The 17,368-nt window shown below is 37.0% G+C and overlaps 1 protein-coding gene across 4 annotated transcripts in view; it reads left to right on the top strand.

Moving 5' to 3' along the window:
* Window positions 1-17,368, top strand: part of LOC150099794 (DNA polymerase kappa-like) — a 201,522-nt gene that overhangs the window by 44,745 nt on the left and 139,409 nt on the right. For all 4 annotated transcript variants that reach the window (XM_090403394.1, XM_090403392.1, XM_090403393.1 and 1 more), the window contains exon 4: window positions 14,051-14,203. In XM_090403394.1, coding sequence (XP_090259520.1) covers window positions 14,051-14,203 — 153 coding nt within the window. The remainder of the gene's footprint in view (window positions 1-14,050; window positions 14,204-17,368) is intronic.

Raw genomic sequence — 17,368 nt, 5'->3', positions numbered from 1 at the left:
CACATATATCTAATTAATAACAATAGTTTTTAGTTAGATACTGTGTTTGCCCATGCAACATATGGTTTTATTTCAGTCTACACAGCATAGTTTCTGTATGAGGGGACATGTGATTCATTAATTAGTGTGTTTTTATCCCAGTTGTCTCTAATTGCACTATTTGTTAAGAAATATATTACACAGACTCCTCATACCTTATTCACTGGCATAATAAAAGTACTTTTTTTTATTGCCTCTGCAGTATAGTGGCTCTTAGGGAGGGTGTGTTGTTTACCACTGCAAGCGAGTTACTATATCCCCACATGAACTTGTTTAAGCTTTTTTTTTCATGTGTGAAGTATATGCGAAACTTTTATTGGTAACAGAAAACTAGCTCAGATGACAGTGATAATATAAAACGAGTTTTGATATGTATATAAAGTCAATATCAACAGTCCCTGATTACGAATGCGTTATGAAAGGGACAGAAAGATTTGGAACTTCCCTGGAGAACATTCGAAGTAAATACAATTAACCACTGCTTTGAAATGAAACATATGAATAAGCAATATTTACTAATATTTGTTAAGCGCCGAAATACGCAGGAAGCAAAGTTTGTGAACCAACACCAATGTGTGAATTTTTCCATTAAAATATAAAAAATAACAAAAAAGAAATAATAAAAGTTAAATACGTTTGTTTTAAAATAAAAAAATCTACTTAGTCTTAAAACATTTTAAATTTGTTTTCATTATTTCACGGCCCCCCTCAACAAAACCTACGGTCCCCAAGGGGGCCGCGGCCCACAGTTTGGGAAGCGCTGGTCTATACGATTAAAAGCCTTTCCATTTCTGCAATAAATTGTCACTTTTATTGATAACTGTAGTATTAACCAGCATAGCACTTTCCACTTCATTATCTTTGTTTATAACAACAGTAGCATGAAGTAAGTTTAGCCTTCAGCTTATCTCAGTGTTCAACCATCATTACTAAATGTAATCATTTTAACTTTAGTATCTAATGTTATAGGTTTACACATCTTCTTTTCACTGAAAGCAACAGGACCTTTCCTTTGAATTTTATCTGCCATTTTTAACAATAATAAAATAAAATAATATTTAAAAAAAACAACTGAAATACCAAAATACAGAGATGTAGCAAACAATGATGTCATTAACAAACAGTCCACAGAAACTTCGCATTGATTGATTCTTGGGACATGTCACTAAAACTATCATATGGGCAAATGCAACATTGTATAAATGGATATTGTTCATAATTAAAAAGCACCATATCAGTGGATCATCATAAAGTGAAGCATTATAAGACAGTGTATTACTGTACTTAAAGGCCTGATTTGAATCCTGTAAATTAGCAGCTGTTTCAACAGACAGTCTGTCAGGTTAAACCAGAGCTTGCTTTCATCTCTTTCTTCATGAACACTATTCAGCTCAGTTTCTTTATTCTAAATCTTGTCTTATATGGTCTTTCTATCCTTTCCATGGTTTGCTGTATTGGATTTTTCATCTTTCTTTCATATGTTCTTGGTATTCTATATTCATTCTTTTTTATGTGTCAAGTGGGAATTTACAAGCAGTGCTTCAACATTGTAGTCCCAAAAACTTCCTAATGTTCATATTTCTGATTGTTACAGACATTCAGTTTCTACCGCTTATATATTTTATAAATAATACTATGGCTGATGATAATCTGTACTGGCATCAATAATTCTTCTGCTCTGTTACATCCATTGCACATCTATTACGCCCTTCACAGTTCAACTTCAAACATACAGAACAGATTTCTCCTTGCCATTAATCCCCTCTCTCCCTCTGGAGTAGTCTCCTGTCTTGTATGTTTCCCATAGAATACAATCCACAGCTCTTCAAACTAAATCGGAACAAGTTCCTTTTCACTCATTCTTGGTACTAAGGTACTATAGGCCTCAAACTCTTCTGTTCTTTGTAACTGTCTAGCCAGTTTTCTTCTAATATTAGTGTTTTTCAGGGCTTTGCTATGTCACTTAATCTCTTCTTCATATACATAAGTGATCTCTCACTGATATCAAACCCTATCCATAATTATGCTAATGACAACACATTTTATTTCTATTACTCATCTGATAAATCCTAGAGGGTTCAAACATTTAAAGTTTCAAAATACTATCTCCATACCATCCTTCAATGGGTAATGACATCCTAAACACCTTTCATGTTATCAAAACACAGCCTTATATTTTTACTCACAAAAAGAGATCAGCTACCCTTGCCTTTGATAATACTCAGCTCAACTCCAAATAAATCTCTTTTAGATTTACATTTGCTTCTATCCTTTCTTGTCACAACCACCTGTATAGATTCCTCGGCCTTCAAAAAATTTCATATATCCATATAATCTACAAATATTCATATTTACTTAAGTATAAAGAGCTAATAAGCTTCATTTCGAAAATGAAAACATTACTTAAATTAAGGGGATATTAAATCCCACATAGTTTTAAAACCGAATAAGAAACTCAAAGATTGGAATCAGAGAGTTTCTTGCCGAATATAGTAAACTATAAAGTATCGGCGACACTAGCGTTAGCCAATGCAAGTGATCCTAGTACGTAGTACAATACCAGGCAACTCGTTGCAAAGGTGGGGAAGTTCAGATCGCTATTCTTAGGTATTTTCCATAATGTAAAAACACATTTCCTAGGAAATGTATGCTGTTATTACATTATGGAGGGAGGTCACTACCCAGATCGGTTTCAGCCTTTTTTGAGGCTTCATCAGTGAGTAGCTAGACCTACCAAAGTGTATAGCGAAAAGAACTTATGTACTCTGCGAACGAGTTTTCCAAACAGGTGCAACGATTAAGTTACTTAAGTATAAAGAGCTAATAAGCTTCATTTCGGCAATGAAAACATTACTTAAATTAAGGGGATATTAAATCCCACATAGTTTTAAAACCGAATAAGAAACTCAAAGATTGGAATCAGAGAGTTTCTTGCCGAATATAGTAAACTATAAAGTATCGGCGACACTAGCGTTAGCCAATGCAAGTGATCCTAGTACGTAGTACAATACCGGGCAACTCGTTGCAAAGGTGGGGAAGTTCAGATCGCTATTCTTAGGTATTTTCCATAATGTAAAAACACATTTCCTAGGAAATGTATGCTGTTATTACATTATTGAGGGAGGTCACTACCCAGACCGGTTTCAGCCTTTTTTGAGGCTTCATCAGTGAGTAGCTAGACCTAATACCAAAGTGTATAGCGAAAAGAATTTATGTATGCTGCTCTCTGATTCCAATCTTTGAGTTTCTTATTCGGTTTTAAAACTATGTGGGATTTAATATCCCCTTAATTTAAGTAATGTTTTCATTGCCGAAATGAAGCTTATTAGCTCTTTATACTTAAGTAACTTAATGGTTGCACCTGTTTGGTTCTTTTCGCTATACACTTTGGTATTACGTTTCAGCATACATTAGGTCTAGCTACTCACTGATGAAGCCTCAAAAAAGGCTGAAACCGGTCTGGGTAGTGACCTCCCTCCATAATGTAATAACAGCATACATTTCCTAGGAAATGTGTTTTTACATTATGGAAAATACCTAAGAATAGGGATCTGAACTTCCCCACCTTTGCAACGAGTTGCCCGGTATTGTACTACGTACTAGGATCACTTGCATTGGCTAACGCTAGTGTCACCGATACTTTATAGTTTACTATATTCGGCAAGAAACTCTCTGATTCCAATCTTTGAGTTTCTTATTCGGTTTTAAAACTATGTGGGATTTAATATCCCCTTAATTTAAGTAATGTTTTCATTGCCGAAATGAAGCTTATTAGCTCTTTATACTTAAGTAACTTAATGGTTGCACCTGTTTGGAAAACTCGTTCGCAGAGTACATGAGTTCTTTTCGCTATACACTTTGGTATTAGGTCTAGCTACTCACTGATGAAGCCTCAAAAAAGGCTGAAACCGGTCTGGGTAGTGACTTCCCTCCATAATGTAATAACAGCATACATTTCCTAGGAAATGTGTTTTTACATTATGGAAAATACCTAAGAATAGCGATCTGAACTTCCCCACCTTTGCAACGAGTTGCCCGGTATTGTACTACGTACCAGGATCACTTGCATTGGCTAACGCTAGTGTCGCCGATACTTTATAGTTTACTATATTCGGCAAGAAACTCTCTGATTCCAATCTTTGAGTTTCTTATTCAGTTTTAAAACTATGTGGGATTTAATATCCCCTTAATTTAAGTAATGTTTTCATTGCCGAAATGAAGCTTATTAGCTCTTTATACTTAAGTAACTTAATGGTTGCACCTGTTTGGAAAACTCGTTCGCAGAGTACATAAGTTCTTTTCGCTATACACTTTGGTATTAGGTCTAGCTACTCACTGATGAAGCCTCAAAAAAGGCTGAAACCGGTCTGGGTAGTGACCTCCCTCCATAATGTAATAACAGCATACATTTCCTAGGAAATGTGTTTTTACATTATGGAAAATACCTAAGAATAGCGATCTGAACTTCCCCACCTTTGCAACGAGTTGCCCGGTATTGTACTACGTACTAGGATCACTTGCATTGGCTAACGCTAGTGTCGCCGATACTTTATAGTTTACTATATTCGGCAAGAAACTCTCTGATTCCAATCTTTGAGTTTCTTATTCGGTTTTAAAACTATGTGGGATTTAATATCCCCTTAATTTAAGTAATGTTTTCATTGCCGAAATGAAGCTTATTAGCTCTTTATACTTAAGTAACTTAATGGTTGCACCTGTTTGGAAAACTCGTTCGCAGAGTACATAAGTTCTTTTCACTATACACTTTGGTATTAGGTCTAGCTACTCACTGATGAAGCCTCAAAAAAGGCTGAAACCGGTCTGGGTAGTGACCTCCCTCCATAATGTAATAACAGCATACATTTCCTAGGAAATGTGTTTTTACATTATGGAAAATACCTAAGAATAGCGATCTGAACTTCCCCACCTTTGCAACGAGTTGCCTGGTATTGTACTACGTACTAGGATCACTTGCATTGGCTAACGCTAGTGTCGCCGATACTTTATAGTTTACTATATTCGGCAAGAAACTCTCTGATTCCAATCTTTGAGTTTCTTATTCGGTTTTAAAACTATGTGGGATTTAATATCCCCTTAATTTAAGTAAAATATTCATATATTTGTAGAGACCTGTCCACTCCCTACAAATTCTAAATCTATCCAATCTTAGATTATTTTTTTTCACATACAGTAACGAGAGCATTTCAGCCATAGTATAGCTGAAATGCTCTCGTTACAGTATAGAGTGGTCCCTTTCATGTGGATTTACTCCAGCCTCTGCCTTCTACAGATAATTCCTTGGGAAGAACTTACACAGAACTGGCATCCATTGTTCCCCCTATTTCTGCTAAGCCTACCATAACATGAGTAGAAGCTTCTGAAACATTTGTATTTGGTTCACCTGTTATTCACACTCATCTCATCTTCTTTCATTCCATCCACCCTTTGCTATCTAGAATTACCCTCAGTGACATATTCTCCAAAAACTGGTTTCTCTCTCTCTCTCTCTCTCTCTCTCTCTCTCTCTCTCTCTCTCTCTCTCTCTCTCTCTCTCTCTTAACCCCTGTCCACTCATGGCATTTCCCTCTTGTATTTGAGTGATATATGAGAGTGGTTCCATAAGTTTCTGGCCTAAGAAACTTTTAAAGGTGATAGAAAACAACTGTGTCTCTTTTCAACATAATCTCCCTTTACTTCAACACACTTTTCACATCTTTGAATTAACATTTCTATACCCCTGAAAAAATAGTCTGTACTTTGCTGCAAAATGGCCTAAAACTGCATCTTTGACCTCATTGTATCTGAAGATTTTCTTCCTCAAAGGTCTTCAGTTTTGAGAAGAGGTAGTAGTCACTGGGTGCTAGATCTGTGCTGTAGGATGGGTGTTCAATCTCCTGGAAGCCACAGTCCTTCACTTCAGCCTTTGTAACAATGGGCATATGGACTGGAGTATTGTCGTGAAGTAGACTAACATCATGACTCAGCATTCCTCAACTTTCTTCTTTATGGCATTGCACAGTTTGTGCAGGAGTGAAGTATAATATTCTACATTCAAGATGTTATTCCTTTCCTTGAAGTCAATCAAGAGAATTCTCCGGCAATCCCTAAAGGTTGTTGCTATGATCTTCTTGGTGGTGGTGCTTTGCCTGATTTGCACCACTCCATGGATTTTCTTTTGGAAAGAGGATCATAATAAAGGACCATGGTTGACAATGGATTCTAGCACTTCTCTGATTTCCTTGCAAAGCTCTAAAATCTTGAAGGAACAGGTCACGTACTGCTCCTTCTGAATTGAAGAGAGAAGTCGGGGCACCCACCTTACACTGACATTCAGCATGTGAAGCTTCTTGTAAATCATGCAAAAGATGGTTGTTATAGAAAGCCCCAACCTTGCTAAGATTTGTTTGAGCTTCAGCCATCTGTCATTGAACAGTTCCTCCTCAACAAGAGACATTTTCCTCAGTCATCACTTTCACAGGCCAACCATCATGAGGATCATCTTTGATGCTCTCTTCCTAGGCAAAACTGTTTAGCCTATTTTTTCATGGTGGAAAATGAAGAAGAAGCTTCCCCATAAACGCGATCCAGTCGCTGTTTGATAGCACTTGGAGAAAACTCTTCTTTGGTGAAAAACTTTATCACAGCGAAGTACTAAATTTTTAACATTACAGCCACTTAGCATGTCACATGTTAGTCAAATGAGTGCTTCCAGCTGAATGACGCATGTAGAGAGTTGAAACTAACTCTCCCATACATGGTGCTATCTGTCATGCACGCTGTTTTGAAATTGCTTCGAATTTTGTATGTCAGGCCAGAAACTTTTGGAACCTACTTCGTCCACTTGGCATTTTCTTATAATGCCAGCCAATGTGTATGAATGTTGCTGTGTATACATTTTGCTTCAGGGAAGAGAAATAAACACTAGATTGTGGCCTGGCTTTCCTATATCAAAACAACATTCATCCAACAGTTACAGATGCCAAGCCATTTGCTACAATGCCAAAACCTACAAGCATAGAAGAGTGGCAACTGAACATGGGATGTCAGACACATAGATAGCAAAGAGCAGAGGTGACAGCAGGGAGCATTGGGAGATGCTTGCTGTGATTTTGCGTTCAGACAATTTAATTATCTGTAGCTTCACTTGGAGTTTGCAATTGCTGAGGTTTCGGTAAGTTTCACTAGGCCTAATGGGAATATGGCCTGCAGGAGTTTGAAAAGAAGTCCATTGTGCCATATTTTGTCAAACTTTGGCAACATCCAGGAAGATTACTCCTGTTTGCTGCTTTCAGTTGAACCCCAATGCTCTCTGAAACTGAGAATATGACTCTGAGAACTTGTTCATTAGAATCATTCTCCTTGAATTCAGATTGCTCATCAGGGATTAGATTTCTACAGTCTTATTAATATTACTCCCTCAGCTATTTTTCAGCAAGAAAGTAGCCTGATTGGGCAGTAGTTTTGGAGAGGGTGTGCTGCTTTTCCTGGTTTTGGAATTAAAATTAAATATGCTACTTTTCATCATGCTGGAAAGTAGTGATATCTTAATATTGCATTAATAGTAGCAGCAATGTGCATTATGGCATGCATTTGATCATTTTTGTTGGAAGTTTTTCCACTTGGTTATACTATAAATTAAAGATACCAAGAAATTATATACTTGGTTTAATCTTTTATCCAAGTGTAAGCAAACAAAGTTTGTGCCTGAAGTATTTTCAGGACTGGGGCAACTCTACCCAGACCAGTTTAGACCTTTATTGAGGTCTCATCAGTGGGAGCCAGACCCAGAAGTGATACTAAGGTCGAAGTAATGCAGAAGTCATATTTTCATATACAAGTAGCCAAAAGGTGTCATACCTTTTATATCTGGATTAGAGATAGTTCTTGGAAGTTTTTCCACTTGATTATACTATAAATTAAAGATACCAAGAAATTATATACTTGGTTTAATGACTTCACATCACTAGTGATGTGAAGTCATTAGCTTCTATATTGCCCCTGTCCTGAAAATACTTCAGGCACAAACTTTGTTTGCTTACACTTGGATAAAGGATTAAACCAAGTATATAATTTCTTGGTATCTTTAATTTATTTGATAATTTTGTTAGTAATCCTACATGGGCTTGGTACTTTTCTGTTCTTAAGTTTGCTGATAATTTCATGTACCTCAGCAGGTGATATCAGTTGGATGGGGTTTATGTACTCTGTGCATTTTAGCTTACAGTATAACCATCTGTGTACTTTATTATGAAGTCTAGATCTGCATGGGTGTAGTTTGGACTACACTGCTTCTCTAGTCTTTCAGTAAAGGCTTCAACTTTGTCTACTTCCCTTTCCTGATGTTCTGACTTATAGCTGTTGAGCCCTGATATATAATTTCTAATGTTTTAATATATAGGATGGCTATATTGGACTTCCTTAGTTTCATTGCGTTACTACTAAAGTGTGTGGACCATGGTGTTGAAATTGTACAAATGAGAAAGTACACTCACCAAGTTTTTGTAAAAAAAAAAATTCTGGATGAATCTTGTAGAGGCTCTGGAATGTTTGAACAACCCAAACCTTACATATTTCCGCATTTCAATCTTTTACCATTCTTTGAAACTAGGGAGGTCCAATGTGGGCACCCTGTATATTGCTGCGGATGACCTGATATTGCAAGCTGTTTATTATTTAAATCTACAAACACTACACATACAAGACGTTGATATTCATTTACTTTTTTTTTCTGTTACTTAGATAATAGTGTAGATATGATCTGTTTGTAGATCTTGCCTTAAAGCCTGCTTATTTTTCATTGTCCAGAAATCTTGTGATTCTGTTTAAAATAATGGAAATAAAAAAAATTCATACAGTTGTGATAATAAACAGATTGTCCTATAGTATTGATATAATTTCTGCTACCCTTATTTTTATATAATAAGAGAATCATTGATTTATGTCATTACTGTGGAATGGTTTCTGTATTTAAAACAATGTTTATCATATCCATTATGAAATTATGAACTTCCTGATTTTATATGTTCTGCTGTTATGCTATCTTCTCCAGGACTTTTATTAATAATTCTTTGCTGATTTGCAGACTTTCATAATTATTTTATTATGATTGGTGATTCTCTATATATTTTGTCTCAGTTTAGATTTCTATCTTATTCCCTATCTCTGTATAGATTCCTTTAAAAGTCACTGCATGTTTCCATTATTTATTTATTTTTCTCTGTTGTATTGTACTGTACTATCTCTTTGCTTATGTCAGTTTTGGACATCATTTTTTCTTTCATTCTGTGTTGATCCTTTTCAGTGATTTTTTAAAAAAATATTCTGTTGTGTTTTGTATTGTTCTTATATTTTTCTGATGTGATTTCTTACTAACTTTTGAATTTCTACAAATTCTATATTGTTTATGCTATTCCTATGTCTGTGTTTATTACTATTATTACGGGCAACTCCAGGGAGTCATTAGACTCATCGAGGGAGGCCCCAAATCATATTCATCACAACTATTTGACATTCATACAGTATCTATCATACCTCGCCTTAAACTCATTCACTGTCACAGCATCCACCACAGACTCAGGGAGCGCATTCCACTCATTCACTACTCTAAAAGTAAAGAACCCAGCTCTAACACCTTTACTAACCACACTTTTGCCCAGTTTCCATGGATGTCCCCTAGTCCTCCCACAACCAGCCCTGTTCTCAAAAATATCTTCTGAATTAATTTTATAGAAACCCTTCAGTAATTTGAATGTCTCAATCATATCTCCCCTCCTCTGCCTATCAACCAATTTTTGCAACCCACAAATCCTCAACCTGTTCTCATACGGTTCATTCCACAGACCTGCTATCATCTTGGTCACTCGCCTCTGGATCCTCTCCACCTCCTCCCTATCAAGAAGAAACCTAGGTGACCAAATCTGAGCTCAGTAGTCTAGATGGGGTCTTATCAAGGCTCGATAGAGAGGAACAATAACCTGCTTGTCTCTGCTTGTCAACGTATTCTTCAGCAACCAAGTGATTTGATGAGCTGTTTTGGTCACTTTTGCAATGTGTCCCCTAAATTTCAATTCCTTATCTACCAACACTCCTAAATCTCGTGCCTCATCAATTTCCTGGAGCAGGGTTCCACCAATGCAGTAAACTGCCGCCAATCTTTTCACCCCAAAATGCATAACCTTACATTTTGCCACATTAAACTGACATCCATTCTCCTTAGCCCAGACCTCCAATCTATCCAAATCATCCTGCAAAATTTTGACATCATCTGCATTCACTATTGCCCTACCCAACTTTGCATCATCCGCAAACAAATGAACTGTTCCTCTCAGATCATTTCCTATATCATTTATGAACAAATTAAACAGCAGTGGTCCAAGAACAGATCCTTGTGGCACACCACTAGTCACAGGCCGTCTTGTGGACTCTACTCGCGAGTAAACCACTCTCTGATATCTCTCCGTCAACCACCCTCCTATCCATCTCACCAACCCTATGTCTATTCCCATATGCTGCAATTTACTGATTAGAATTCCATGTGGAATCCTGTCAAAGGCCTTGGCAAGGTCCAGTAGAATCACCGTAAACCCATTACCCTTATCCAGTTCAGCTGTCACTGTGTTACAATACGTGAGCAAGTTACTGAGGCATGACCTACCCTTCACAAAACCATGCTGTCCCAGATACAGTATCCCATTTTCTTCTATCCAATCTTGTATTTTCCTCTTGACTATTTTCTCTAAGACCTTGACAATGATTCCTGATATGCTAATCGGTCGGTAATTTACAACAGCAGTCTTGGAACCACCTTTATGCAGTGGAACTATTTTCCCCTCTTTCCACCTGCTCGGGACTAACCCAGAGCCGAGACTGAAATTAAACAAAATGGTCAAGGGTTCTGACAATTCTTTAGCTGCTTCTCGTACAACACAAGCTGGTATACCATCCAATTCCACAGATGTATTGACATTGAGGTTCTGCAATAGACTACTCACCTCCACTTCATTAACCACAATTCCCGTATAATCTACTGGGTTATTCGTTTCTGCAATGTCACCACCTGGATGATATACTTTTGCAAAGTGCTCACTCAGTAACTCAACTATCTCAACTGATTCAGTTACCTCCCTACCATCGGCATTCTTTAAAATCAATCTGCCATGTACATTTTTCCTTTTACTTGCTACATATCTAAAAAACTGCTTAGGATTCTCTTTAGCCTGCATGGCCAATGTTCTTTCGTAATCCTTTTTTGCTTTTCTTACCACACTCGTCACCCTTCTGGCCTGCGCTTTATACCGTTCATGTGCCTGCCGGTCACCCTTCTCCTTAAATTCCCTCCATAGTTGTTTCTTTTTTTGCAACTCAAGCTTAATGGTGTTATTCATCCATTTAACCCCTACTTGATTTATTATTCGGACTCTAGGTATACAGTCAGCCATTGCTTCATGCAAGCACTTCTTAACTACCTCCCATGCACTATCAACTTCTAGTCCTTGCAGTTGTACATGCCATGGCACTGAACCAATCAAACTTCTAAGCTTGTCATACTTTCCAGCCCGATAATTCCACATGTACCCTGTCTTAATTGAAAATTCTACACCTTTAGCCACCTCCCAAGTTAAGACCCTATGATCACTCTCACCGATTGGTGGCAATGTGGTCATATTTGTTACAGCCAAATCCTCAGATGTAATTACTAGGTCAAGCACTCTCTGACCCCTAGTATTTTCCATTACATGCTGTCGCAGATAGTTATCCCTTAATAACCGTATAAAATCCAGTTCCTTCCTCCCGTGTGTCCTCTCCTCACTCCAATCAATGCGACCATAGTTGAAATCTCCCGTAATAATCACCCTCCTTCCACCCATTTCTTCTATTTGCTTGTGTATACTGTCACCACCATCTTTCCCATCACCTGGTCTATAGCAGCACCCAATTGTATATTTAGTTCTGCTAGCCACAATCTCACACCAAATGGCCTCAAATGTGCTCTTTTCTCTATCCTGCAATTCAACTTCTATTCTCCTTGGCTGGAGCTCATCAGCTATCATCAACAATACTCCTCCCCCCATTTTATTCTCTCTGTCATTCCTGAACACACTATACCCATCACATTCAATCCCACTAGTTATATCATCTACAGTCAGCCATGTTTCACTAATACCTATAACCTGTGGTCTGGAAGTGCCAACCATGACCAAAAACTCTTCCTTCTTGTTCCTAATACTCCTAGTATTAGTGTACATGAATTTAAGACCCCCATTAGCCCCAACCCTACCTTGATGCCTTATATTAACTATCCCACTCAGATTTGTTGTCCTTATTTGCTCTGGCATATTATATTCATTCTTACATTCAACTGCCTCCATAAGGACTGTATCTCTACTCCCCCCCCCTAACAAATCTAGTTTCCCTGAATTTGCACATCCACTACATTCAGCAACACTTTCTCAAGTCTTCTTACACCGTAACCATTCAAATGCAAGCCATCCATCTTATATAGATCCTTTCGCCCATCAAACTCACTCCACACATCCACAAATTCCACACCACTCGTCATACATAACCCACGCATAAAGTCATTTGCAATTATAGCCCTCCTTTTAAACATTTCACTCTCATACCTTGGCAAAAGACTAATCATTCTAACTCTCTCACTCTTTTCTTTTGCTACCTCAAACAATTCATTCAGGTCTTCTATCATTTCCATTTTATCTCCTTTCAAATCATTCGTACCTGCCACAACAATCATTTCTTTCACCCTTTCCTTTTGCTCTCTAATAGACGCAGTTACGTCCTTTATGGTCGCACCAGGTTGGTACGATTTTGTCAAATCCTCTACTAACACACCTCGTACTAACGAGTCTCCATACAGCACTCTATCCTTCATTTTGTTCATGTTCACATTCATACGTCTATTTTTCCTGTCATACCTTTTATTATTGGTTGGTTCATTCAGTCTACTTTTGTTCATGCACTCTAGCTGCTGTTTTGCTCTTTCTATCGCATTATTCAACAACGCGATCTCACTCAATGCATCTATCTCATCTTTTTTGTTCTCTGAGAAACCATTTATACTATCATTCACACTTTCTACATTCACACTCTCACAATTTTCATGTACAACCTTGCCGTTTCTTGTCATATCCCTATTTCCTTCATTCTGAAGGTTGACAAAAATATCACACTCACGATCCGAAATACACTTCAATTCCGCATTCTCCCTACATTTTCTACACACATTCAATCCTTTATTATCATCTAACCACACTCCGACCGCACTCCGCAAAGCGTACATTTCACAGCTAGTACACTGACTCATTTCTTTTATGCTACCGTTCTTTGATAAAGATGGCGAACCTTCATTACTGGCCGCCATTTTCCTTCGCACAGGTGCCATACTTATCTGTAACGTGTTTTGTCAAATTATACGTTATAACACACCAAAAATAGACGCACTAAAATATGCAAGGCAAAAAAACAAAACTACACAATATTAAGTAATTGTATCGATAACTGAAAATGATACTTATCTTATCTGGAGCTTGCACGAACACTACTCATTACGAATTCATCTAGCGGCGACTTCCCGACATAGATTATGTTATAAAACACTTTAGTGATTATGTTTTATCACAGTAACATGTTCATTTTGGTCTTGGCTGATCCTTGGCTTTCAAGTATCTTGTGATTCAGATACCTGGGAGAGAATGCAGACTCCCAGTGCATAAAAGTAAAAATATTAGTAAAATAGAAAAATTTCATCTCTATCCCTCAAATACTCTAATAACATTGGAGGGAAAGAACGTGGGGAAAAAAAAAAGGAACAGGATCCTGTCTGTGGATAATATAACACATATATTATACGAAATAAAGCATGGTCCAGCATCAGGTACTGTTGGTTTGCCATTCTTGTACTCACCATTACTACAAAAAAGTAATAAATCAGTTATATCATGTAATGTCATCAATGTCCCAATCTGTACATATATTTCTAACATGTATTTTATAGATGGATGCACTTGCTGCCCGTTTGGAAGCTGAAAGAGACTTAAGTCACATTATTCTTCACATTGATATGGATGCTTTCTATGCTGCTGTTGAAATAAAAAATAACCCAAATCTTAGAGATTTGCCAATGGCTGTTGGTTCAATGTCTATGTTGGTAAGTTTTAATAGTTCTTTAAAAGGAAAACAGTGTAGTTTTCCTTATATTTAGAACATAATAGAACTAAATTTATCCAGTGCTAAACATCAGTGTTTAACATCTGATATTTAAACTTCTCTATCTATAAAATAATTTTAATTCTAATTTATTTGTAATATCTTTATGTGTAATATCTTTTTCTAACCTGACTTGTATTAATTTAATTATTAATTATTGTATATCATTTGTAACATATCCTCATCCTAAGGTTACGCAAAGTTTAGAAAGTTTTTTTCACTTGGTCATAAATTAAATTAAAGTTGCCAAGAAACTATATTCTTTAAACTACTATCCAAGTGTAAGCAAACAAAAGTATACATGTGAAGTATCTTCTCAACTGGGCTACTTGTATATATAGAGGCCAATTACTTCACATTAATTGTTTTAGTATTCCAAATACAAAGCATGCATTCTTTCAAGCATGTATAATACTATGCATCATGGGAAAGACCACTTCTACCCAGACCAGTTTCAACCATTATTCAGATACTATTAAAGTGCAGGAGGTACCAGCTCTCCATAAACTCTGAGTAATCTATGTTGATAATTTTCACTGATTTTTTTTTTTTTTTTTTTTTGTTATGTTTTATTTTCTGTTGTGTTGTGTATTGTTCTTATATTTATCTAATGACATTTCTTACTAACTTTGGAATTGCTACAAATTTTATATAGTTTGTGGTACTCCAAGGTTTGAGTCTAAATCACAAAGTAACATGTCCATTAGGTTAGTAGAGACCTTAAAGGATCACTACTAACCTAATCACTCCTGACATGAATCACTATAGGACAAAAAAACTTTGCAGTGGCTCCACTCAGTGATAGGCAAAAACCTGCCAATGAGCAGAACCACTCTGCTCTCCAGGATTGAATTTCTGCATTAAATCAACTAAGGTTGATTTAGTGCAGAAGTCATATATTTTCCATATACAAGTAGTAAAAAAAAAGGGGTGCTTAAGGGTCAAAGCTATATAACTGAGAGGAGACCTGAACATAGTTTAAAAGAATGCGAAGAACTGACCAGGGCTTCTGACCTAATGTTCAATCCTCACCTTCTCGGGGTGCACCCTGTTGGGTATCTACCTGGATACTGAACGAACGAGGATGGGCTGGCAATTTGGGATTTAGCCAACCAAATTGTATCCTTATTGGCTTAAACCAATATAGAAAATGATGGTACAACATTAAAAAATTTCATGCCAGCTGGGGCATCGCCCGGTTAAACAAGGCCCTCGTTGTTTTCACCAGGGCGAACATCGAAAATTCAACTACTGGAACAAATCTGAAAGCACATCCCAACTCAACATCACCAGTGTTAAAGATCGGTACTATCAACATAAAAAGCCTGAATGGCAAAGAAATGGAGCTAGCTGAAGAATTAGATAAGTATCAGATTGACATAATAGGGGTGACTGAAACAAAAAAGACAGAAACTGGTGAGATCTTTCTGAGCAATACATACAAAATGTTATATTCAGGAAATGACAATCATGGAAAAGAAGGCGTAGCCATAGTATTCAATACAAAATATGAGGCTAATCTTCTTGAATGGCAGGCAGTCTCAAGTAGAGTGATGTGGGCAAATATCAGAATGGGGAATTGGACAATGATATTTATTTGTGCCTATGGTCCCACAGAAGGTTCTACTAAGGTAGAAGTGGAGGAATTTTTTGATGCTTTAGAAAAAGCAATTGACATAATGAAAAAGGAAAAGTTGGTCCTTGTTGGGGATCTAAATAGCAGAGTAGGAAATGATTGTCAGACATACAAAAATATTTTGGAAAAATTTGGAGAAAAGAGCAAAGCTAATAATAATGGAAAATACCTGTTGGATTTCTGTTCAGGACATGGACTGGTTATTACTAACACCATGTTCCAACATAAAAATGTGCACAAATTCGCATGGAGAGAAGAGGCAAGGAATATGAAAAGTCTCATTGACTATGTTATTGCTGATAGTGATGTTTTCTCCCTGGTGCAGGACACCAGAGTGTACAGAGGATTTGAAATTGGAAGCGATCACTATTTAGTTTTGAGCAGGATAAAATTGAATTTCATACTGAAAAGAATAACATGTAAGAAAGTTTTAAAGCAAATGAAAGTTGAGCAGCTCTCAGATGTGAACTGTAGACTAAAATACACAAAGCTTATTTAAGAAAAAATGAAAGAGTTTGAGAACAGGAACTAAACCTTGGAGATTCAGTGGCAAGCCTTGAAGAAAACCCTGATTGATTCAGCCAGAGAGGTTATCTGCAAAGATAGAAAAATCAGAACTCCAAGGTGGACACAGGAAGTTAAAGAGGCAGTGAAGGAAAAGAAGAAAGCATATCAAAAGTTCCTGGCAAATAAGTCAGCTTTGGCTCTTAGAGAATACAGAGACAAATGTAAGAAAGCGGTAACACTGTGTAAAATTAGCTAAACAAAAGTCATGGGAGGACTTTGGTATGAACATAGAAAATAAATATCACGAAGATGGTAAGATATTCTGGAGGTTGTTGAAGAAGCTTAGAAATGGAGGAAAGAGTGCTGTAAAAGTAGTTAGAGATGATAAAGGTGTCATGAAAACTGGAGAAAAAGATATCCTTGAAGTATGGAGTAATTACTTTGGGAAATTGCTAAATGAAACAAGCAGTGATAGCACAGTGGTAAAAAACACTCAACAGGCATACAGTCAGGAATACATATCCATACTTGAAGTAAAAAAAGCCATCAAAGTCTTGAAATGTGGAAAGGCAGCAGGAGTAGATGATATTCGACCCGAAATGCTGAAGTATGGTGGTATAAAAGTGGCTGCACTGCATAGTTCAGAAAACCTGGACTGAGGGACGAATTCCCGATGATTGGAGTAGAGCTCCAATAGTACCCATATATAAAAAGGGAAATAAAACTGAATGACAGAGAATTACAGAGGTATTTCCCTACTGAGTGTTCCTGCCAAGATCTATGCAAGTATACTTGAGAAACGGTTAAGAAGAATTGTGGAAGAAAAGCTTGGTGAAGAACAAGCTGGATTCAGGCCAAATAGAGGCTGTCAGGATCAGATCTTCACTTTACGACAAATAGTTGAGAAAGCATGGGAATATAACAGAGATCTGTATTTAAGTTTTGTCGATCTGGAAAAGGCAT

The sequence above is a fragment of the Typopeltis vanoorti genome, chromosome 14 (assembly GCF_054136105.1).
Source record: "Typopeltis vanoorti isolate ZY-2024b chromosome 14, IOZ_Tvanoo_1.0, whole genome shotgun sequence".
In the NCBI taxonomy this organism is placed as follows: domain Eukaryota; kingdom Metazoa; phylum Arthropoda; class Arachnida; order Uropygi; family Thelyphonidae; genus Typopeltis; species Typopeltis vanoorti.
This window is presented reverse-complemented; position numbering and strand designations above follow the sequence as displayed.